We start from the raw sequence: 26,400 nt of genomic DNA, 5'->3' as shown, positions 1-26,400 counted from the left end.
ACAGACCACAAATAAAAAGCACTGTAATTCCTACAGGATTCAGCCGAATTTGGATGTAAATACCCGCAAATGAAAGTCTGAACTTCAAGCTCATATCGTGCCAGATACCACAGCACACCTTCAGAGGTCTTGAGGAGTTCATGCAATGGGTCAGAGCTGTTTTGGTGGCACAATCAGGATCTACACAATATTAGACAGGTGGTTTTAATGTTATGGCTGAGCTGTCTGTATGTATATATATATATATATATATATATATATATATATATATATATATATATATACACACACACACACAAGAACCAGAAGATATGGCCACATCACCCTTATCTTATCCACACTGCATTGGCTCCCAATCAATTTTCGTATTGATTCTAAAATACTACTATTGACCTATAAAGCACTGAATGGTCTCACGCCTCAGTACCTGAACTATATGATCCACCATGCCTACTTCGATCAAAAGCAGGCTATTTGTTGGTACCTTGAATAGTGAAGAGTACAGCGGGGGTTAAAACTTTCTCTTACAAAGCCCCACAGTTATGAAACAGCCTTCCAATTAGTGTTCAGGGCTCAGACACAGTCTCAGTGTTTAAGTCTAGGCTAAAAACATTTGTTTAATCAAGCCTTTTGTGAATAGTTTTTTCTTAGGTAAAGGAGCAGATCTGGAGGCTTCACAGGCACAGAGTGAACTGGGATGTTTGGATGCTGTCGCCCCCCACTTTCACGCATTAACTCAGGTTTGTTCATGGTGGAGTGGCTGGCCATTTTATGTCCCAGGGTGCCCTCATGTCTTCTGGCTTCTGGCTTTCCCTTTCATTATGCTGTCACAGCTAGTCTTGCCGGAGTCCCTGCCTGCACTCTTCACACAATGTACAGGACAAAAGCTTACCTAACAATCTCTCTCTCTCTCTCTCTCTCTCTCTCCCTCCCTCTCTCTCTCTCTCTCTCTCTCTGTTGAGCTACACACTATTGCTGAGATACCAGTGATCCTGACTCCCTCTGCTCTCCGGACCTGCCTGATCCATCCAAATCTGCTACTTCTGGTTGGAGATCGCTTGGTGCTGCTGGGGGTGGCCCCATATGCATTGCCTGAAGATCATTGGGATTGCTGGGGATGGTGCCGCTTGGGGGCCATGGAGATGGCTTGGGGATCTCATATAGGGAGTTGTACTGTGATGGCTTGGGACTGCTGGGGTGGCTTTGGGGCTGTGGCGAGCAGTTTTGCACCCAGGCCTCCATCAGTGGACAGTAGATATGTTCAACAAACCAGACTTCCATTGTTAAAAGCGCTATACAAATAAAATTGAAATAAACTGAATTGAGAAAATGTTATTCACATCACCTGACAGTGGTTTTAATGTTATGGCTGATTGGTATATATATAAATCTCATGTTCTCTTACAGTGAAAGTCAAAATATTTCAAAAATCTAAGATGAATTTCCAAAATCTATTGGAATAAATATTTTCCAGCTTTATACACTGTCCAGAAGTTTTTTTTTTTCATAAAAAGAACTTGGCAGATTTGTTCTAGGTTCTTCAGATTGGTTCGATGTCGTTTGTTGATTGATCTTGATCTTCACTGGGTCACTCTTGTGCTTTCTGACAAACCACTGATCAGCTTTCTTATAGCTCTTCTTAAGTAATCATTTCTTTCTAGCCACCCTCCCATACAGTCCAGAATAATGCAGAACTCTCAGCCACTGAACTCCGTAACACCTTCAGTCACTGTTGACCTCACTGTAGTTTCCCTCAATAGTCTCTGTCTTGTCTCCAATGACAGTTTAATTGTTTTTTTTTTATCTAGAAATTGGAAACTACTTTAATCTTTCACAGATGAATGCCAATTCTAAGTCAATTATGTCCTCTTTCATTTGGAGAAGTATCTTTCATCTGGAGCTTCCAGAGCACAGGGGTTGAATACTTATGCAAGCAGCATTTTTCAGTCATTGAATATCTTTGAAATATGTGCTGACCAAAAATTATTTTTTTAAGAATATGTGTAGTTATCATTTGTCATTCAGATCTGATAAATTTCACAAGGTTGACTACTTTTGCAAGTTAATATATGTTTCAAATGAATTCCAGTGAAGCAATGTCTGGTTTACTTAGTATCAGGAAATAGCATAAGGAATATGAATTATAAGCTAATATTCAATAAATTACTCTTACGTAGTTAAATACTGCAAAGTCATAATAATGAGATATGTCAAAATAACAACGTAGTAGCTTGAAATAAAAAGTTATTAAGTTGAAATAATGACATAGCGCTTAACTTTTTTTGTCGCAACTTGTGGTACAGGGTTTCTGTAAAATGAGAGTTTGTATGACTTCGTGTGTTCTATTAAACATCCAGCAAAGCTTGAATGAAAAATAAATGTAATAAATATAATTAAACACTGCTGAACAGAGATGGCCAAATATTCTACACAGCAAACACTTTTGACTGAGACTCCCATCCTGCTGTAAAATTCAGGTAGAACAATGGGAAAAAGAAAACGAAAATAGAACACAAGACACCCAATACCATTTCATATTATTACATTTTATTTTCATGTTTTTGTACTAATTTCATAAATAAATGTGTGTGTGTTGATCTTCTATATTTTTATACCAACAGTTATGGTCAAATATGAAGAGCATGAAGAAATATCAGGGTGGCAATTTCATCACTAGCGCAACCTGCTAATTGCCTAAATTTCATGACCCTGTGTAATGTAAATGTATACAATATACATGCATACTGTTGGCTCAGTGGAACATGGGCATGGAATATTTACGTAGCAAATAATGATAAATTATAATAGCACTGTATAATGCATGGTTAATTTTGTAAAAAGCATGTTTGTGTAGCAGGACTCAACAGCTGACTTAACAGCTGAACTTGTTACAGCATAATAACTAAAATGGTTCTATTTCACCTCTCCAAACCACCAGGGGTGATGAGAATCACCTGCATACCTTGCCACCGTTCCCGTTTCTTCTTCTTGGCTCCTACACATGTCAGACCCATTGACTGTATATATGGGTGGACGTCGTGTAGAGCTAGAAGAAATGAGAGAAGCCCCCTCAGCCAGCTGGTCTTAGAGCTGACTTTACGATCCAAAATTTGTCCAGCCAAACCCCAGAACAAAACCCCAGATAGACCAAATCAAATTATTAAAACACAAAAAGAAAAATATCTAAAACACTGGACAGAAGAAACAGCTCAACAAAGTAAATTAGAATGTTATCTGTCCCTAAACAGAGAATATAAATTGGCAGAATACCCGAGCACAGTGACCGACCCTAAACTAAGGAAAGTCCAGACCATGTACAGACTCAGTGATCACAACCTCGCCACAGAAATGGGCAAACACAGACAAACCTGGCTACCAAAAGAAGACAGACTTTGCCCCCACTGCACACAAAATGAAGCAGAAACAGAAAGGCACTTTTTAACAACATTCCCTAATTATACACAAATTTGGGAAACATTTTTCCCCACTTCACATGCATGAAAAAGACTTCAGTCTGATGCCAAACAAGAACAAACTCCCACACCTACCAGGAGAAACCTCAGCAAGCTCAAACCTGGCTGCAAGGATTGTGAAACACTGTATATTATTTTCCTTCTTATTGCTATTATTTTATCAAACTTTTAAAAAAATTGTGTGTAAATATATGTAAAAGTGTATGTCTGTAATTTAATGTTACCAGTGTTTTGACAATGTAAAGCCTTTTACCATGCCAATAAAGCTAGTAGAATCTTGAATCTTAGAAGAAAATTGCAGTGATATTTTTACTTAAAAAACTAGGTTGTGTTGAGTGTAAATGTTCACTGTTGTTTACCAGTATATTTTCAGTTGGTACCTTACATTAGCTACTTATAATACTTTGATTAAAATGATGGATAATGTCAGTTAGCTAGTGTGAGAGAGCAGAACATATTAACCAGCTGGAACTGAGGAGGGTATATCTACACTAAAAATTTTTCTTACTGGTTCACAGACATTGCCACTTGCTGGACTGTTCAAACATTGTGATGATCAGATACAATCACCAAGGCAAATGGTTCTCCCCACCTTACATGACAACTCCTAAAGTAGGCCCACCCAAGACTAGCTTCGATGAGAGCAACTCACTTGCCAGGAAAGCACAATGGTGCAGCAGACGGGCTGTAAAGGCAGTGCATGCACCTGGGAAGGTGGCATCTACACCCAGAAGTGGTGAGATCAGAGTCACTGAATCAAATCTAGTCACTGTCAACCATGGTTCTTGCTGGCAGAGCTGCACAGTTCTCTAGGTCAGGATGGACTGGTCCAAACTGTCCTGATTTGCCTATCATAATTACTACTTCTCTGTGAACTGATTCTGCCCAAATGGCACAGACTTCAGTGTGCATACCAGACCACTTATTTAGAACTGCTACTCTTACTAATAAAAATGGCACCTAGGCAGCTTCCTCTGTAAATATTTGTTACAAAGGCCTCGTATACTCTAATTTTGAAATTGTTCGACAAATGTGCATATCTGCACTGTCTAGTTCCTCAAGCTGTAGCCTCCCTACAGGGACTACTAGAGAGCAAAAAGGCTCCAACAATGTTCAAGGTGTATATGACAGCCATTGCAGTGAATCACCATGTATGGCGTCTCACTCGGGGCTCATAAACTTATCACAGCATTTTTGACCAAAGCAAGATCCCTTCAGCTGCCACACTCCCTTAAGATCCCAACATGGAATCTAACTCTTGTACTTAAGTCCCTTAACACCTCCCCAGCATGGGCCCATGCTGGATGCCAAACTAAAATGGGTCTCTTTAAAAATATTTCTTGCCAATAAGTTCACCTAGCATGCTTGGTGACTGGATGACTGGATGAATCTTGTGCTTGAACTTAAGGTTGCTGCCTAAAGTGCATCACCCACATTTGTTAACCAATCTATTGACCTTGCAGTACTCCATGAAGGAGAACCTTCTGAGCATTTGTTGCTAGGCCCATTACATGCCCCATGGTACTATTTGGTGTAGATGCTGGCAATTTGTTCATCAGATCAACTCTTCATCTGTTATAGGGAAAAGACATTGGGAGCTCCCTTGAGACTGGCACACCGGGTACTGGGTGTCATCACCTTGGCCTACAGACAGGCTGTGACATGCCCCTCTGTGAGGAGCATCACCTCCTTCATGAGCATTACAGGCATGCTGCTCTAGGAAGTATTCACTGCTGCTACTTGTGGGTCAGTTCCTCATGACACTGTGGCATAGGCTATCCAGGTGATTCTCACCGCCCCTGGGGATTAACAGACAAATCTCAAATCATTGTAAAACTGCTTATGATCCGAAGCATACCACCATATCTTATGGTTGCCAGTGGAACCAGTACTCTTGTATTTATTGATGCTGACAAAAATAGCAGGATGAATTCTGAAGTGTATAGGGCTATATTATCTGCTCAGATTTAGCAAAATGCTTCAAAACTCATTGGACCGTGCTTCACAGTACAGATAGACAATGACCCGAAGCATATTTCTAAAGCAGCCCAAGACTTTTTTTTTTTTTAAGGAAAAGAAGAGGAACAATGCAATGAATGCTGCAAAGTCAATTACCTGACCTGAATCGAACTGAGCATGCACTTCCCTTGCTGAAGGCAAAACCCTCTAAGAACAAGCAGGAACTGAAGACAGCTACAGTAAATGCCTGACAGAGCATCACTGAAGAAACCCAGTGTCTGGTGATATCTATGGGATTTAGACTTTCGGCAGTCATGGATTGCAAAGGATATGCAACCAAGTATTATTAAAAATGTAATTTATGATTGTTAGTTTGTATATGTAATTACTTTTGGTCCCTTAAGGGGGCGGGGTGCAAATATAAAAAGTGATGTAATTCTTACACTGTTCACCCAATTTACATGTAAATAAATTAAAGTGGAAATCTTCATTTTGAGCTTACATTCATTATTTAATTTCAACTCCAATGTACTGTAGTAGACAGCTAAAACAACAATAACTTGTCAATGTCCAAATATTTATGGACCTGACTGAATATCCAATAGTATGTCATACATTTGTTCAAGGTCTTGGCATGCATGTGCATATGCATGAGAAGATATCCCGTTTATTTTAACAGTCCCTGGTGGTTATCTGGGGTTTACAGAACCACAGTTATATATGTATTGTGTATTAACCTGGGTGATTATACTGGTTGTTCCCAGGAACAAATACTCTGAAAATGCAAACATACTTGTAAATGAGAAATGAGCAATCAATCTAAAGATCTAATCTAAAAAAATCTGCATTTTGGAGGTAAATTCTGGCATAGAATTAATCTGTGATAGTGCAAAGTTATATATTTTAGCTTTATATTATAGAATTATTATACCTATGCTCACTCAGTTAGCTTTAGCTCATTATATTGCTCAGACTCAAAGACTGCAAAAGTCTTCTGTTTTGTGAGGATAGGCCTTTTAGGGTAAGGCCAGGTTCAACAAAATTCATCAACAAACCTTCACCAAAATACACTCAACCAATCGTTCTTGAGATACTGCACTAACAAGATTCTTAGATGAACGGACAACCTGAAAACAGTATTAAATATTATATTGATGATATTACCTCAAAATAATGCTGAAAATCTAGTGCAAACTTACATAACTTCTATATTAGGCTATTTCAACATGTTGCTACCTGGCTGCCAAGCTGTCTCTCTAAGCAAGCTTCAGCTAGTTCTGAATGCAGCAGCCTGCGTCCTTGCCAGAAAAAGAAAGTTAGAGTATATTAATTAGCCCAATCTACACTGACTGCAGTCTTTGGCATAAGCGGCACTGACAGTTGTCTGTATTCTGTATTCATACAGTCAGACACAGTGTGCCCACCATCAAATGGGTTAATGCTGCTATATCCTTTATGGCTCCCAGAGAAAAGATCATTGTTAGTAAAACTCTTTTTTAAACAAAAGTTCCCAAACAAGTAGAAATTGACTCCAATGGCATCAATGTCTTTTACAATTAAAATATACTTAAACCAGAAAAGAAGCTACTGAAAATCTATTTCAGACCTTTAACCTTGCTGTGACCTTGACCCTATTTGACCTTGATCTTGGTAATGCAAAAATCATAAGTCTGACATCAAGTAAAATGTACAGTCAAAAGCACACACATGCACATGCACACCAATCACATACCTGATAACCTACCCAGGGCATAGATGTAATGCAATAGTAAATTAAAACCATTGTTTTGATATTGCTGCTGTGGGCATAAGAAAGATTTCTCCAATCTGCTTATAAGTAAAAAATACTAACCAAGAAGAAATATTCCAATGGTTGCAAGTATCTAATAATAATGTATTCTAACATATCTTCATTCTTATTGCTATATGTTTCTTTTCTGTTACACAACAGTAATATCAGATTGTACATCTGGCAGCTCAACATGTTGTTCTTTAGAACTGCATGTTAAGCTGCCAGGAGACCACTGAGTGATCAACTAACAGATGTCCTTGGGAGGCTAGCAGACATCAGCTGCTTTAAAGTATTAACATTAATTGTTTCGAGTAAGTTAGTTATTTTCTGCCAGTTGGTAATGTACTTCAGGGATGAATTAGTGAATTATTGAAATTTGTTGTCTTTGGAATACTTACTTTATATAATACGGAACACTGTTTGGAGAAACAGAGCGTTCAAAAGGACTTTGTACAGACACTGTAAACAGAAAAAAAAAATCTAAATGGTCAATATAATAATAACAATAACAACAAGAATAAGAACAATAAAAATATTAATAATAATAATAAGAAGAAGCAGAAGAAGAAGAATGCACTAGTAATACTGTCCATAATACACATGTATTGAGCCAAATTGCATAAAGACTTTCATGGTTTCACCTTGTAGAAAATGCTGAGAATTGGGTCCTAAGTCTCTGTGGGCCTCAATAAGTTGGGACAGATGTTCTTCAACCGATATCTAAAAAAGACATTTTACTGAGTCAGTTACTGATTGAGTGATTGTCATACAAATTTTCAGAACGGTTGCAGGGAAGACAACAGCAGACACAAATGATGGAAAAGTAGGAGAACTATTTTCATGATCATAGCATATGTGCAAGAACAAGGTGCAAAATTGTGCCCTTGTATGTTTTTGGTATCTTTGTGACCATGAGTGTCAATCACTTTAAGCACCAAGTGTGCACAGTGCAGCACAGTGATGTATTCACAATGACAAACATGTAATAGTTTTGTGGTAGAAATAACCAGCTGACTGACAGAACTTACAGCAAACATATTTTCTGTTTGCTCCGTCACTAGATTTTGTTTTATTGGTATTGTAATAAACTCAAAAACTGAGATACGAATACCCTAGTTATTTTCAAATTAAAATCTACAATCATGCAAGGGGTTAAATATATCGACAAAACCTCGTCCCCCGAAAGTGGAAACATTGGTCTGGTTCCATGATGCGCCGCAGGCTTCCTCAATTGAATCATCCACTGATTTTGGGAAGAACTGGCCAAAGATTTCAGGGGCTCTTACAAAGTATGCTAGTTGGTGGGTCCTACTGTAGTGTAGTGAGATTTGTGCAGCACTGACTGTGGAGGCATTGCCTGGGCCATTGACGTCGGCTCCGCATCAGGAAGACCCGGAGGGAAAGGTTTGGGATTTCCCCTTGGAGCAGACCCTTGTCCCTTGATTTTCCCTAAGGCATCAAGTGAACAAGTAATTGATGGTCAGCGACCACCGGCCAAATGCTACATTGGCATCAAGGCATCAAATGAACAAGTAATTGATGGTCAGCGACCACCGGCCAAATGCTACATTGTTCTACCCATATTTTTTGATCATCAAGGATAGGTTATTGGGGTCACCTTCGAAAGAACTGGTATGGACCTTTAGAATGGTGTGCAAGAGGGCATCGCTTTGTGTTAGCCCTACTGGGCTACAGAACACAATACACAGAAGTTGTGCCTCTTTGCAAAATCTCAGCGTGCAGTGTTGCAGTGGTACTCTTGAGAGTAATTTCCCGCTTTGGTATCCCAAAAGAGATTCTGACTAGGGCATTATACACTATATTACCAAAAGTATTCGGTCACCTGCCTTGACTCACATATGAACTTAAGTGCCATCCCATTCCTAACCCATAGGGTTCAATATGATGTTGGTCCACCTTTTGCAGCTATTACAGCTTCAACTCTTCTGGGAAGGCTGTCCACAAGGTTGAGGAGTGTGTTTATAGGAATTTTTGACCATTCTTCCAAAAGCGCATTGGTGAGGTCACACACTGATGTTGGTCGAGAAGGCCTGGCTCTCAGTCTCCGCTCTAATTCATCCCAAAGGTGTGCTATCGGGTTCAGGTCAGGACTCTGTGCAGGCCAGTCAAGTTCATCCACACCAGACTCTGTCATCCATGTCTTTATGGGCCTTGCTTTGTGCACTGGTGCACAGTCATGTTGGAAGAGGAAGGGGCCCGCTCCAAACTGTTCCCACAAGGTTGGGAGCATGGAATTGTCCAAAATGTTTTGGTATCCTGAAGCATTCAAAGTTCCTTTCACTGGAGCTAAGGGGCCAAGCCCAACTCCTGAAAAACAACCCCACACCATAATTCCTCCTCCACCAAATTTCACACTCGGCACAATGCAGTCCGAAATGTACCGTTCTCCTGGCAACCTCCAAACCCAGACTCGTCCATCAGATTGCCAGATGGAAAAGCGTGATTCATCACTCCAGAGAACGCGTCTCCACTGCTCTAGAGTCCAGTGGCGGAGTGCTTTACACCACTGCATCCGACGCTTTGCATTGCACTTGGTGATGTGTGGCTTGGATGCAGCAGCTCGGCCATGGAAACCCATTCCATGAAGCTCTCTGTGAACTGTACTTGGGCTAATCTGAAGGTCACATGAAGTTTGGAGCTCTGTAGCAATTGACTGTGAAGAAAGTCGACGACCTCTTTGCACTATGCGCTTCAGCATCCGCTGACCCCTCTCCGTCAGTTTACGTGGCCTACCACTTCGTGGCTGAGTTGCTGTTGTTCCCAAACTCTTCCATTTTGTTATGATAAAGCTGACAGTTGACTGTGGAATATTTAGGAGCGAGGAAATTTCATGACTGGATTTGTTGCACAGGTGGCATCCTATGACAGTTCCACGCTGGAATTCACTGAGCTCCTAAGAGCGGCCCATTCTTTCACAAATGTTTGTAAAAACAGTCTGCATGCCTAAGTGCTTGATTTTATACACCTGTGGCCAGGCCAAGTGATTAGGACACCTGATTCTGATCATTTGGATGGGTGACCGAATACTTTTGGTAATACAGTGTATGTATGAAGTGTTAGGGATTAAATCAATTCGTACCAGCATTTATCATCCACAAACAGATGGACTGGTCAATTGATTTAATCAAACAAAAAAATATGACTCATTTGTCCATGATGATGCTTGAAATTTGGATAAGTGGCCCAAACCCTTATTATTTGCAGTCTGAAGGGTTCGGCAAGCCTCCATTGGTATCTCATGAAAGCCCCATAGTGTCCTAGATGTCATCCGAGAAAACTTGAGAGCAAAACTCCACACACTCGGTCATTTGACACAAGAGAATTTGGTACAGGCTCAAGAACATCAATCCCGCCTGTACAATAGGGGTGCTCCGCTATACGAGTTTTCATTGTGAGACCAAGTGCTTATATTATTACCCACATCGAGTTCTAAATTACTCGCAAATTGGCAAAAGTGCTCTGAGGTCACATGGTGAGTCAGATAGTATGAGGTCAGGCGAACAGACAGGGGCTATGACAGGGGTGTCAAACTCATTTTTACTTAGGGCCACTTCAGCATTATGGCTGCCCTCAAAGGGCCGGATGTAACTAAGACTGTATAAATGTTACTACTCCTTAACATATTGTTAAATAATGGTGTTTTTATTTGATTATTACTTAAGTTACAAATATTGTATATGCATTTGCATAGATGTAAAAAATAAATGTTATTGCTCTGTGTTATTTTAACATAAATCATTTTAATTTATCAGGCTAAGAAATCCACATTACTCCATCAATCAAAATAAAAAAAATGATAAATATAATCAAACAAGTCAGTACATTAACTTTGTTAAAAACTTTGTCACATTTGAGAGGGGCAGAACTATACCACAAATAATTGTGAGCTGCTAAGAACATGTGTGACAGTAGTGGCTTTTACAAAAACAAATGCTGTAAACAGCCTTGCAGAGGGCATACATTCAACAAATGGTTTGATCACAATAAACATTTGGCTGCATGAACATACAGCTGTAAACACATATATGTTTTGTGATGATATCCTGCTGTGATTGCACTTTGCCTTTTAGTTCTTGTACAATTTGTTTTTTTTCATGGAGGCTAAATTTGGCAGACTTAGCTCCGTGTCTGGTGTCAAAATGCCAACATATATTGCACTCCTTCACCACAGAAACTGCCTCACAGCACAAAAGACGTATCGGTTTTTCTCTTTGAAGCACAAACATGTATTCGCTTTCCCATCTTTCATTAAATTGCCTTCCTTCTGCATCAATTTTTCTCTTCTTGGACATTTTGTTGTTATTATTTGTAGATGTTTCTCAATACTGCTTAGTTAAACGCTAATGTGGAAACACTGCATTCTAGTGGCGGAATGCCGTCACTTTTGCGGGTCGCAAAATCGACATGCACTGCAGGAGATGTAGTTTATGGTCAATTTACGATATAAAGCAACATAGACTTTTACTGATTGCTCTCACGGGCCACATAAAATGATGTGGCAGGCCGGAATAGGCCCGAGGCCTTGAGTTTGACACATATGGGCTATGTAATACAAATATACGATCTTTCAAAATCCTAAAACCATGGAGAGAGCCTGTGTATCTGGTAACAGTGATTCCTGGGATGGAGGAGCTGGAACTGGATATGAACCTGAAAAATGCAGCTCAATCTATCCCAGTCCCCTGTGGAGACTACCTCTCACCATCTGAGAACACAACTAACCAGGGCACTATATGTATCACAGGGATGAATGAATTAGGGATTAAATCAATTCATATCAGCATTTATCATCTGCAAACAGGTGGACTAGTCAATTGATTTAATCATACAAAAAATATGACAAAAAATTTGCAACTAGGCAACAGAGGTTGCCCCGTTGAAATCAGTTGCTCCCACCCTTTACAAAATGATCATTTAGGGCCTGTGATTTTATTGGCTGTGTTAATAAATTTACATGTGGAACATCTAAAATGGTTGCATGCAAGAGTGTCACAGATTCTATTAGCCTGATCATTTAATTCACCCCTGACAAGCAGGTCTTTGATGATTTTTGTCCTGTCTGCAGGAGATGAGTGGAGGTTTCCTGAAAAGGGAAGCTGAGCAATACTTCACGTATATATGCCAGGGCTGGGTGAAATGTGGAAAAGGAAGAAATAAAAAGTGTGTCCAGTAACTGTGCAGTTAGCAATGGCAATGATGTTATCAATCTAAGAAATAAAGTGGGTATTTTCCCAGAAAATTGTTCAAAGAACTTGGGGAAATGGTGTCTCTGAAAACTGCCTTTTTACTATAGTTCGCATTGGCATAAAGTGTGAGAGAACAACATGCCCTGCTGATAAGCATCTATTACATGTGTCCTGGCCAGACACCTCAATGCTTCAATCTTGGGATTGAATCAGAGATTTCTGCTAAGAGTCATGTCACATATTTATTTTTAATCAGTTTATTATTTATTTAAATTAAATCAATATAAATATAAATCAAATAAATTTAATCAATTTATTACTGTGCCTGGTATGTAACCTACAGTACTATTAATCCAGACAACAGCCATCCAACAACATTTCAGTAGCTCGGTAGCAAACGTGGCAAAAAAAAAAAAAAGGAGTTAATAGAAGAAATAATTTTATCACCCCAAAAGGCAATGGCCACAAGAAGATCATACGCAGCATCATACGCAAGTTTACTATGCAAAAATTTGCAAGTACTTTGTATAGGCCTTTGGAGTTCTGGGAGACAGTTTTATGGAGTGATGAAACTAAACTGGAACCTATGGATCAGCGATATGTTTGGTGTAAGAAAATGCAATGCCTATGACAAAACAAACACCATCCCCACAGTGAAGCATGAAGGTGGGTCAGTCCTGTTGTGGGGGTGTTTGCTGCTGCAGGAACTGGCAAACTTGTATCCAGGCTTCGTGTATTCTTTAAAACACCAGGCTATTTTGGATAAGAAGGTGATGCCATCAGCAAGACGATCCAAAACATACATCCAAATCAAACAAAGCTTGTTTCAGGAATCTATCCTGAAATGTGCTTGAGTGGACATGGCAGTCCCTGGATTTAAATCCCACTGAAAATCATTGGCTATGGCAATACTGAAATCGATGAACATTTATGAGCAGAAAGCTTTTGCACATGAAGAATGGCAAAGACTCCCATAAAGAGGTGTCAGAAGCCTATGGCCACCTACCAGCTTAAAGTGCAGATATTCAGATTTATTTTCAGGGTTTTTACATCCAAACCAGATGGTCACTTCCTGTTTTCAAATTGTTTTGCCGGGAGTTTCTTGCCTGCATCGGCGCCTTAACTATACTGTTTCTTTCTTTTTTAAATCAATAATATCGTGCTATCGTTTTCATCTGTTGTATTTTTCACGTTCTTTTCTACCGTATTTTCATTTTTCTTTCTCTCGAAGTGCGCTTTTGTATTTTGTCAAGACAGCGAGCGTAGGCCATCCACACCGGATCCATGCCGTCTACAATAATATCAACAAATCTTCAACTAAGGTGCGTTAAACAACATGTCAAACATTCAGCTTGTTCAGTGTGTTGAGTGCAGGATGTTTAGTCACTCTTCCTCCATCTTTAGTAATAGCTTTATTTGTGATAAATGCATGTTAGTTAGCTCTCTGACGGAGAAGATTGCAGCATTAGAGGTGCGCATCCAGCCTCTAGAGAGGGTTAGTGACAGTGAGAGCAGCGTAGTTTCTGTAGGGGAAAGTCTGGATGCCTTAGGCGGAGTTAGTAATCCCCCAACTCCGGCATTAGAGCCCTCACAGTGGGGCGAATGGGTGACGACTCGGCAGCATAATCGCAAAGCCAAAGCTAACGCTAAGGCTCGCCCACGGGAGCACCACTCCTCTCCACTTCACGTGTCCAACACGTTTGCTCTCCGTTTGCCGGACATAGCAGGTAATCTTAGGGTCTTAGGCAAGCGCAGGTTCTCAAAGATAGTTATTCATGTAGGAGCTAATGATATACACCTTCGTCAGTCTGAGGTTACTAAGAGTAACTTGGTAGAGGTGTGTAAATTAGCGAAGGCGATGTCCGATGCTGTAGTATGCTCTGGCCCCATCCCAATGCGGCGTGGCGATGTAGCTTACAGCAGGTTATGGTCGCTGAACTGCTGGATGTCCAGGTGGTGCTCCGAAAACAATGTGGGCTTTATAGATAATTGGACTAACTTTGAGGGCAAGGCTGGCCTGCTAGGGCAGGACGGTATCCATCCCACTCGGGAAGGTGCTGCTCTCATTTCTTGCAGCATAGCACATAGTCTAAGAACAGGCCTAGTTAATCGGTGACAATCCAGGGCCAAGGCCAGGGCGCAGACAAGCAGGCTAAACCGATCGTCTGCTAGACTCATCACTTAGGTTCCACCGTATTGAGACTGTGTCTGTTCCCCGAGCTAAACAAAATTATAGACATACTCAGACAGTTTGTTTTAGTAACCTAATTAACATAAAATTAAACCAAACCGAATGCATAGCCAGCACAGTCGATCTGAAGCTAGGACTGTTGAATATTAGATCTCTTACGTCTAAAGTGCTTATTGTTAATGAAACCATGACTGATCAGGAGTCTGATGTACTGTGTTTAACAGAAACGTGGATTAAACCAAACGAGTTTGTAGCATTAAATGAAGCTAGTCCTCCCGGGTACAGTTACATACATCAGCCCCGTCTAACTGGCAGAGGAAGAGGCATCGCAGTCATTTATAATGATAATCTAGCCATCACACAAAAACCTAGTCATAAATTCAACGCATTTGAAGTTCTTTATTCTAACATAACATACGTAGCCACTAAAAATAGGTCTACCCAGGTGATTCCAGTAATTATTATTTACAGACCCCCAGGGCCATATTCGGAATTCCTATGTGAATTTGCGGATTTCATCTCTAACCTGGTTGTTTCTTTAGACAAGGCATTAATTGTTGGAGATTTTAATATTCATTTTGATAATCCAGATGACCCTCTGAGAACAGCAGTTGTGTCCATTCTAGATTCTGTAGGGGTTAATCAGAATGTAATAGGACCCACCCATAGTGGTGGTCACACTCTTGATTTAATACTAACATTCGGATTAAATATAGAAAATATAGTCTCATGTCCACAGTCTGAAGCTATCTCAGATCATTACCTCATCTCATTTAAAATGTGTATTAATCATAGTATATGCAACGTACGTTCACGTCAACAACTGCATAGAGTTTTATCAGTAATCTCCCAGATTTATCAACCATGATTGGATCACCGTCTGATCCCAAAGAACTTGACCAGGCAACTGAATGTTTAGAATCAACGTTCTGCAACTCACTAGATAAGGTAGTTCCACTTAAAAAAATATAATTAGGGAGAAAAAGCTAGCACCCTGGTAAAGCGATCACACACAAACTTTAAAACAGACCACTCGAAAACTAGAATGTAAATGGCGTCAAACTAACTTGGTAGTATTTCAAATAGCATGGAAGGAGAGCCTTTTGAGCTATAAGAAAGCTCTTAGTGCTGCTAGATCAGTGTATCTCTCCACCCTAATTGAAGATAACAGAAATAATCCTAGATTCTTATTTAATACTGTAGCAAAATTTACTAGGAATAAGACCACAATAGAAACACGCACACAATCATTATATAGTAGCGATGACTTCATGAATTTTTTCAATGGTAAGATTGAAAATATCAGACTAGAAATTCAGACTATTAATTTAAAACCGGACAGTTCTATAACTAACCCTGTAGACTTAAACACTTTTATGATCCGTCATGCCTACTCAGATCAAAAGGTGCAGGCTATTTGTTGGTACCTCGAATAATGCGGGCTACAGCTGGGGGTAGAGCTTTCTCTTACAAAGCCCCATAGTTATGGAACAGCCTTCCACTTAGTGTTCGGGGCTCAGACACAGTCTCAGTGTTTAAGTCTAGGCTGAAAACATATTTGTTTAGTCAAGCCTTTTGTGAATAGTTTTCATAGGTACAGGGGCAGGTCTGGAGGGTTTCACAGGCATAGAGTGTTGTGGTGAACTGGGATGTTTGGATGCTGTCGCCCCCCCACTCTCACACGTTCACTCAGGTTTGTCGACGGTGGAGTGGCTGGCTGCCTTATGTCCCAGGGTGCCTTCATGTCTGTGTTAGCTTCTGGCTCTCCCTTTTAGTTATGCTGTCATAGCTAGTCTTGCCAGAGTCCCTGCTTGCACTCTGCATGCAAAGTACATCATGCTTAACCATTAGAGGACAAAAGCTCACCTAACAATCTCTTCCTTTCTCTCCAGCTCTCTCTCTCCCTCACTCTCTGTCGAGCTACACATGCTACTTCTGAGATGCCAGTGATGCCAGTGATCCTGACCCCTTCTGCTCCTCCTCGCTGCCTGACCCATCCTGATGCCCTACTTCTGGTTGGAGTTCTCATCGGTTGAGATTGCTCGCTGCTGCTGGGGGTGGCCCCATATGGATTGCCTGAAAAACTGTTTGGATTGCTGGGGATGGCGCCACCTGGGGGCTGTGGAGATGGCATGGGGATCACATATGGGGAGCTGTACTGTAATGGCTTGGGACTGCGATTGCTGTAGTGGCTTTCGGGCTGCAGTTGCCACAAGCAGCTTCGTACACAGGACTCCATCAGTGGACAGTGGATAGATTTTAACCAGCCGGACTTCTTGCAAAAACTGTGATGAATTTATTGGTTGCACAATTGCACTATTTGTCCATATAGTACACAATAATAGAAGGGATTTATTTATAATCGCACTATCCGTTGCACCCAGATGAGGATGGGTTCCCTTTTGAGCCTGGTTCCTCTCAAGGATTCTTCCTCATATCATCTCGGGGAGTTTTTCCTTGCCACCGTGTGTTTCCTTGACACAGTGATAAATTCAAATATTTACAATATATTTTTGTGAATCCATTTATTTCTGTAAAGCTGCTTTGTGACAATGTCCATTGTTAAAAGTGCTATACAAATAAAATTGAATTGAATTGAATGAACAGTATAGGAATTACAGCACTTTATACAGTCCGAAAGTATTGGGATAGCAAGGCCAGTTCTTTCGTGCATGATATACATTAAAGACATGTTGGTTTGGGATCAAAAAATGAACATGAGATGATAGATCAGAATTTCAGCTTTCATATCCCAATATGTAGATTACATCTACATGTGTTAAACAACTTAGAACATGGCACCTTTTGAATCCACCCATTTTTCAAGTGATCAAAAATACTGGAACATGTGACTGACAGGTGCTTCTTGTTGCCCATGTGTGCCCTGTTAGATTGACTGTTTAAACATTTAATAGCAATGAATGTCTACTCTTGGTCTGAGCCCTGAGATTCACCAGTGAAGACTGCGTTTGTTGTTAAAAGGACAAACCAACATGAAGACAAGAGAGCTGTCTATGGGAAAAAAGCAAGCCATATTGAAGCTGAGAAAAACAGGAAAATCTATCAGAGCTGTTGCACACGCATTGCATAGCCAAGACATAAATTTGGAATGTCCTGAAAAAGAAAGTAACCACTAGTGTATTAACAACCAAACATCAGACAGGTTGGCCAAGGAAAACGACAGAAAAACCCAAAAACAACGTTCAGTGACATCACCAACAACATCCACAGGACAGGGGTGAAAGTATCACAATCCACCGTTCGAAGAAGACTTCAAAAACAGAAATATAGAGGTCATACCACAAGATGCAAAATGACTCATCAGAAGTATGAATTTGAAGGCCAGGTTGGAATTTGCAAAGAAATACAGAGATGAGCCACAAAAGTTCTGCTCATGATCTAAAACATACTAGCTCACTGGTCAAGCCAATCTTTACTGATGATAAAACCCATGATGGTAGCAGTAGAATGAATTCAGAAGTCTACAGAACCATTCTGTTTTGCCAATTTACAGAGAAATGCGTCCAATCTAAATGGGATGAACATCATCAGGCAGCAAGACAATGACCCAAAACACACTGGCAACACTTCAAGAACTTCATAAGGTGAAAAAGTGGAAGATTTTAGACACTTCAAAACAACAACTGAAAGAAGCTGTGGTACAAGCCTGGAAAAGCATCACAAAAGAAGGATACTTTTGCTCACCTAAAAAACTGCCACCAAAGGTGCAATGTTCTAAACTGTTTAACACATCTAGATGTAAATATCAGGAAATGAAATCTGAAATCCTGATCTATTGTCTAATTCATCTTTTGATCCCAAACCCAAATGTATTCAGTGTATAGCAAAACCAAAAGAATTTGCCTTGCCATTCCACTGTGGGACTGTGGTAAGCAGTACAAGTAAGCAGATAAAAGGTTTACAGTTTATTTGAAGTGTGGCTTTTGCAATCTCTTGCTGTTGCCTGTCAATATGAAATCTAATTAGCTGTAACTGCCAGTAAAGCAACCCATCATTAGGGTGAGAAATCAAAACCAACTGAATAGAGAAAACATTGGCAAAAACATTATGTGAGGCCAAATCAACTACATATAGTCCCTAGTATATGGCAAGGCCTATTCTTTTGTTTTTGCTATACAATGGAGACATTTGGGTTTGGACAACAGATCAAAATTTCAGCTTTAATTTCCTGATATTTCCACGTAGATGTGTTAAAACAAATTTAGAACAATAACACCTTTTGTTTTAACCCACCCATTTTTCAAGTGATCAAGAGTCACTGCACAAGCAAATATAGAAAGGGACATTTCAGAGCTGAGTGCTATGTAAGGCCAAAGGTGAGCAAAAACATCACACCCATGATTGTTGGTATAAGAATAATCTTGCCAGTGAAATTGTCATGGTCACAGTCCAAATATTTTCCATCATTCATCAACTCTGGGGCAGCAGGAAACATCATGAAAGAAAAATGCCATAAAAATACTTAATGTCCCACCTGGTTACTCCTAAAAACTTCTTAACTGTGCAAGTGCTGAATGGGACTCCTCTGGGAACTGGTCAAGTCACCAAATGCAGCAAACCCTAAATGTGCACAGGAGCAATACACATTGAAACTCCTTTATGGTCACCTGGTCTGCTCAAAATCCCATACTGCTGGGCACTCCATGACGATTCATAACCCCTCAATATCCTGAAATGGAGGTTAGCTAGTTTCATGGAGTTCTTACCTGGCTCTCTCTCCTGTCATGCTATGCAGAAATTAAGAAAGAGGTGGATGTTCCACAACAATACTGCACTGAGATCCTCAGCAAGTCCAAAAGCAGCTAAAGCCATCCCTGAAACAAAAGCTATGAAAGAGTAGAAAACTGAGGCACTAGAACAAGATACATCCAGCCCTCCACCTCACCCACAGCAGCTGGTTACTTCTTTGTGTAGAAACAAGGTGGCAGCATTTGGCCTTGTATAGGTTACCAAGGCCCAAATTCCATCACAGTCAAGTACAGTCCTCTAGTAAAGGTAAGAGGAGCCAAAAATTTGGACAGAAGGAGCTCATACAATCTCACCCACATATGAGAAGGTGATGAGTGGCAGACTGTGTTCATTACCATGTGTGGTCATTATGAGTACCTTATCATGCTACATGATCTAGTTAATGCTCCCTCTGTATTTTAGGTCCTAAAACGATATCAATAAATCCAAGTTAGGGAACCAGTACCCTCCTGGCCACAATCCCAAACAACAAAGGAACCACAAAGGTTTCTGGGGTCTGCCTATGTCTATTGGTAATTCATCCAAGGTTTTAGCACCAGTGCCGGTCCTTTGATGTACCACCTGAATGAAAAACCCAAGAAACTCAAACTATGACATAGGGAACCAGGAGCTGAGAATTCTCACCATAGAGCAGCAACTGCTAACATACAGAATGCGCGTCTGTATGCTGAAACAATGCTTAATATCAGTGCTTGTGTGTTGCATTTGATGTAAGTCACACTTGCATTTAAAAACAGTTTAGCAATACGTGACATGAAGAATTAGCCTACTTTCACTGTGATGTGGACATATGAAAATAATACCATAATTGTTTTCATGATCATTGTAAAGCACTCGACCATCAAACAATCTTGCCCTAAAATATCTTTATAATAGTTCAGATGAAAACGATAAAAATATCATGTTGATAAAATTTTTGAGGACCTGACTGTATGTGTCTACAGGATAGTATTGAGCTATAGGACCACATTTGGCAAAGGGCCTGTTCTTCATTATAATCAGTGGTGGCTGGTGTCATAAATAGTCGTCAGAGTCCCTGCTTGCACTCTGCGCTCAGTGTACATCTTCTTAAACCGTTACAGTACATGAGCATACCTAAAATCTGTTATTTCTTTCTTACACCTCTCTCTCTCTCTCTCTCTCTCTCTCTCGCTTGCTCATTCTCTGTCGAGCTACACATGTTAATACTGAGATACCAGTGATCCTGACTCCTTCTGGCCTCCAGACCTGCCTGATCCATCTGATGGACCCATTTCTGCTTGGAGCCTCACTCACCTGAAAATCACTCACTGCTGCCGAAGATGGCCCTGCATGGATAGCCTACAGCTCACCAGGGGTTTACTATGGATGGTACCACACAGACACCCTAAAGATGGCTGTGGATGTTTTTTCTTGGATAGCCTTAAGATGGCAATTGCTAAGAACATTTTACACTCAAGTCTTCATCATTGAATGGTTGACAATTTCAGTTTGATACAAGAAACTTAAAGTTAAAACTCTAATGATGTTCATACTCAAGCTCCTTTTAACATACTTAGCACTGATTGAATTTATAGTATATAGTTATAGAAGTGGAATGAGTGTTGAGTAAAGGAGTCGAGGTTTCTTCCTCTTGTTGCCTCAGGGAGTTTTCCCTTGCTTTCCCTTACTCACATGTGGCTTGCTTGTTAGGGATACATTTAAATTCAAATTTTATATATAGATTTCTGTAAAGCTGCTTTGAGACAATGTTCATTGTTAAAAGCACTATACAAATAAAATTGATTTGAATTGGTGATGATGATAATGCTGGAAATGAAAGACAGGCTAAATCTGGCCCTGTGCTGATGCTTTATAAGCTAAATAATGAGCGTCTAGTATATGGCAACATACTAGACTCCTATTAGTTTATTATTTATTTCAGTGCATGCCATCTTCTCATTTATGTGTATTTGTATTGGTCTTTTTTTCCATTTTTAAATTGTCTTATATTTGAAACAAAAACAAAAAGTCTGCATTTTATATCCCTGAGTTTTTCTTTTCAGGGTATAGACAAGGTTTAAAGGCGGTAGTCTATATGCTGTTGAAAAACCCTGTTTCCGGCGCTTCTACTCAAGAAAAATATGGCAAATTCAGAGGTGTGAAAAATCATGCATCACCTGAATGGGAGCCCACAGAAAATCGACTTAAGTACCTGAGTAACAGAATTCTGAATATGATAGGACAGAGGAGTTTGTGCTTTGCTGTTTCTCAGTAACATGAGAAAAGAGAGAAAAAGGAGATCCTGGTGTGGGAATAATTGTATATAGCTACTATAATGTAATCAATAACAGGACTGACTTGTACACTCGAGACCCCTTCCATAAATGTTAAATAAATGTCTCCTTACAGAACACATCATCAATGATCATACACATTTTTAATGTATTTATTATTACACTTAGATTACGTAAATGGGCTGTTACTATGGTAATACTAAATTATTAGAAAGAGGGCATTAATATAAACCTATAATTTATGTAACAAGAGCCATGCTGTTATAAACAATTAACTAACACCTTCAGATTAAAAAATGTAACCATGCTGTGGTATTTATCATTGTAATCAACACAGATTCTCTGTTAAAAGAAAAATGGTCAGACTATCATTCAGGTGTGATGTCATAGTGCTACTTAAAATTCAAGCAACCCCAATGTAAAATGCCTCCCTGTGTCCCTTGTGTTTACACCATTGCGCTTCTTGTATGCTAGCATTGACCAGGTCTTGCCTTGCCTATACTATCTTGTATAGCCTTGTTTTAACTCGTAAATAAAAATGGTTGAATCAACATCTAAAAAATTAACGCCCTTAATCAAACTGGCTCGTTTTGGTCAAAATATGTGTACCTGCAGAAGTCTCCATCGCCTATTGAGATCATCATTTCTCTTCAGGTTGTCTGGGGACAGTTGAATACCAGGCAGAGAGGTTAATTTGTTGACTTGATTTACATCATCCTGGATCAGAGCTATCATCTCCTGGAATCCCTGGTTAATCACAGAAAGGTGGAGGAAATTAGACAAAGCACAATTAGATTAACATCTTACAGCAGCTTACTGATTTTGTCAATGTCCATCTATGAATGATTATTGGTTATTTAAAACTTATTTCTGTTTAAGATGGCATGTCTGGCATATCTGTGGCTAATCAACAATGAGGATTGCTGTTTTAGGATTTATGTCTAATTTTGAATCTTACGTATTTGTTTCAGACCACACACACCCACAAATATTCTTGTACCCAAACCCAGTTGCTCACAAATGTACCCAGGTTAACTCTATCTATGCAATGCATCATCAAAGTTTTTTTTGGATTTAACACTCCAAGCCCTTACTCTCTCAGTCAGCAGTCTTTAAGGACTAGCATCCCAGCATCCCAGAGGTCCTGCCTCTACAATGAATGGTGTGCATTTTCAAAAGCAGACTTGCAATAAACAAGAGTGACCATAGTCCTTAGCAGAGAAACCTGATATAACATTTTCATTTCATACTGTTTTTTTTTTTTCTTCCCAGAATTTGTTTCTGCAAAACATCAGTGCTTAACTGATATGAGCCCCATATTAGGTGTTGGGCCCCATATCATGTGAAGCTGCCAGCCGAATCTTTTCAAATTGCTGATTATGCTACATCATGGGGCAGCATAACTCACTTGAAGGAAAGCGCTATCCTCCCCCTTTCGCATACATGAGCTCACAGACCCCTATGATTTCACAGAAACCCATGATTTCAATTTTTTTCAACCTTCATATTTAGCTTAGCACATCTGACACTCAGTTATTTCTTTATTAGATACACCTACCATGTAGCTGTACTAAATGACTATTTTATCAGGTATACCTGCTGCATGTCATTTTGTACATTTTGTTTGCATTTTGTACTGTGGCCATATGTTGGTCCCATCCATGAACGGAAAGGAATTATCTGCTGACCAGATCCCATCAACACAAACCCATACTACCACCATACATATTACCAGGTTAGTGTCACTGCTGTGCTAAGAATGGCCCACCAGCCAAACAATTATCTGAGGCGGTCCTGTGATGATCCCTTTCTGCTGATGGATGAGGTTGAGGAGGGATAACAAACTGTGCTTAGCAACAGATGGTCTACAGTCAGTATTTCTAACCTGCAAAGTAACCTATACAATAAGTTTACCTGATAAAATAGGCAATCAGTGTAGATATCAAGCATTTGTACCTAATAAACAGGCCACTGAATGTATTATTCAATTACTGAAAACCAAAGCTTTGAAGATTATTAATTTAAAACTATAGAATAATTACATAGACTCTGATACATCTCAATATGACAGTCTCAAAAAGTTTAGTTATTGCCTCCTTGTGGATTAATAAGATTGATGCACAGGCAGTAAAATAACTGCAAACTCCTCTATCCTCTGAAACTCAGTTACAATGTGCACCACTCCCCAATAATTTCATTTAATTGTCTCACTCTTTCATCATTGAATTGTGTATATCAGTATAATGTGATGCCAAAAACTAACCTTAACCATGTCGATTTGGTCGCTTAAACTGTCAACAAGCAAGTCTCCAACTGGGTCCCAAGAATTTTTTTCATTTTCCGCTTGTTGAAGCTTGATCTCTAACTGATCCGCTGTATCTTGAAGTTCCATCAGTCTCTCCAAAGCTAGCTCCAGCTGTTGGTGCCAGTCTGCAGCAGCTGTACCCAGGTTCTTCCAAAGTTTGCTTACATCCTCTGCCTCCTTACGCAAAATGCGTTCTACATTTTGAATTCTCTCATCTGAGCTGACATCTGGAGAATACATTGGAAGCAAAAGCAAACTTCTTTAAACACTATATGTAACAGTACAGGTGTCCATAGTTCCATAGTGCTATTGTAACACCATAATTAAACTATAGGTAATACTGCTTACAAATTAAGTGATCAAAGCATTCATTTTTGTTACATTTATTATATATTTACTTTTATTGTAGTTTTGTATTGTAGTAGTTACCTGATATTTACTTGATATTTTCCCCACAATATACATGTACTGTATATCAACCATTCAACAAATATATAAATAAATCTTCAGATTATCCTCATTCACAACTCATTTACAATTCTGTTGGAATACTAATTACCTATTTCAAATTTAAAAAATGTTGCTATTTTACAAATATAAACTGATGTTTCATTGATTTGGTCATCTTTCTAGATGTTGCTCAGTTGTCAAAATAGGAACCACAACACGTGCTAATAGAGGCCCAGGAATCTCTAATAGAGGCTAATAGAGGCAGGAATCACATGCCCCATGCTCAGGGAAGGAGTAGAAGACTTTTTACATAAACTTTTAGTTTACAAATAATCCACAATCAAAACCAAAATCTTGTTTTATTGCATATAATCGGTTGTGTGATTATATTTCTATTGTAAGATATATTGCAAAGATTGAGAGAGACAGGGGGGTTGAGAGAGGGAAAGTGGGTTATAGAGTGATTAACCATTTTTTACAATTGTCATGTGCAGAAAAGACAACATGTTGAGCCTTGAGGCCAAGAACAGGAATCTGAGGCTACGGTGCAGGCTCACCAAAACTGGACTGTTGGGAAAAAAAAATCAGGCAATGCTTTTTTAATCTTCAGCTGTCCAGTTTCAATGAATGTGAGACCTGACACATTCTGAGATGCTTGTCTGCTCACTGTGGTTTTAAAGAGTGGTTATTTGAGTTACTGCAGGTTTCCTCTCAGCTCAAACCAGTCTGGCCTTTCTCATGCAGAAGTGCCACTCACAGGATGTTTTTGTTTTCCCCATCATTCTAGATAAACCCTAGAGACTGCTGTGAAAATCCCAGGAGATCAGCAGTTTCTGAAACACTCAAACCAAGCCCATCTGGCACCAACAACCATGCTGCAGTTGAAGCTACTGAGATCACATATTTTTTCCTCTCATTCTGATGTTTGATGTGAATATTAATGGAATCTTTTGACCAGTATCTACATGATTTTATACATTATGCTGTTGCCTCATGATTAGATACTTGCACGAATGAGAAACAACATTGCTTTCTACACAGAACGGCCTACAAGCATGGCCACCAAATACAACTCTCAGAACTCAGAGCGGCCTACAAACTTGGCTGGCAAAGACTTTGGCACCAAACAGACATCATGAACTCTCACATTCACATTCACCTTCACTGACTGCACACACCTGGACTCAATTACTCAATCACACTCCACAGTAGAAAAGAACTCTCAGTCATTGCATTCATTGTGAAGAACATGCTCAGTGTCCTGTATCTGTGATACCAATCCTTTTGTTATTCTTGTGTAGTGTTCATTGTCACAACTACGCTACTGAATTTTGGTTTATGTCTTTATCTTTTGCCCAGATAACTCTGATTGCATATCGCCTGACTTCTGCCTGTATTCTGACTATGATTCTGCTTCACGTTTTGGATATGTTTGCCTGTTTAAAGACTCTTAACCTGCAGCTGTCAACGACTCCGCCGCCTGACAGAATACTTTGCCTAAGCATGGAGGCAGCAGGTTTCCTAGAGTGGCAACAGGCTCTGGCTTCCCAAGGCCACCTTGTCGGTGAGCAACAACAGCAGTGTGGCAGCAGGGGCTTGGTAGAGAGTCAGTTGTGGATGGAGAGGAGGAAGGTTGAACCAGCAGGTAACACATGCTGATTCTCACTTCTGCCTTATTACCGCCAGTTTACTTATTTGTGTCTCTTTGTGCTTTCAGTAACTCCCGTAACTGGCGGGAGATACCACCTGGCAGAGCTTGTGAACCACACACACACACACACACACACACACCCACACCAAGGAATGTGAACTTGAACCTGACAGAGCGAAATCTGTGAGTCTGGGATGGACTCGTTTCCTGTTGTGGTGCTGCTTTTGTTAAGTTTTTTTGTGAAAGTGTGCTGAAAAGCACGGACTGAATAAACGCGAGCCCAGTGCTCAGCTAAGGTTCTGCCTGCCTCTTGAGTCTTCCTCCACACTCTCACACACTGGGGGTAT

General features: G+C 39.9%; 1 protein-coding gene across 26 annotated transcripts in view; it reads right to left on the bottom strand.

Moving 5' to 3' along the window:
• Positions 1–26,400, bottom strand: part of dmd (dystrophin) — a 260,429-nt gene that overhangs the window by 108,155 nt on the left and 125,874 nt on the right. For all 26 annotated transcript variants that reach the window (XM_053230044.1, XM_053230046.1, XM_026928750.3 and 23 more), the window contains 4 exons: positions 23,911–24,179; positions 22,257–22,394; positions 7,866–7,944; positions 7,623–7,683 (listed from right to left, as the gene is read on the bottom strand). In XM_053230044.1, the coding sequence (XP_053086019.1) occupies positions 7,623–7,683; positions 7,866–7,944; positions 22,257–22,394; positions 23,911–24,179 (547 nt within the window). The remainder of the gene's footprint in view (positions 1–7,622; positions 7,684–7,865; positions 7,945–22,256; positions 22,395–23,910; positions 24,180–26,400) is intronic.

Source organism: Pangasianodon hypophthalmus, chromosome 26 (assembly GCF_027358585.1).
Source record: "Pangasianodon hypophthalmus isolate fPanHyp1 chromosome 26, fPanHyp1.pri, whole genome shotgun sequence".
Classification (NCBI taxonomy): Eukaryota; Metazoa; Chordata; class Actinopteri; order Siluriformes; family Pangasiidae; genus Pangasianodon; species Pangasianodon hypophthalmus.
This window is presented reverse-complemented; position numbering and strand designations above follow the sequence as displayed.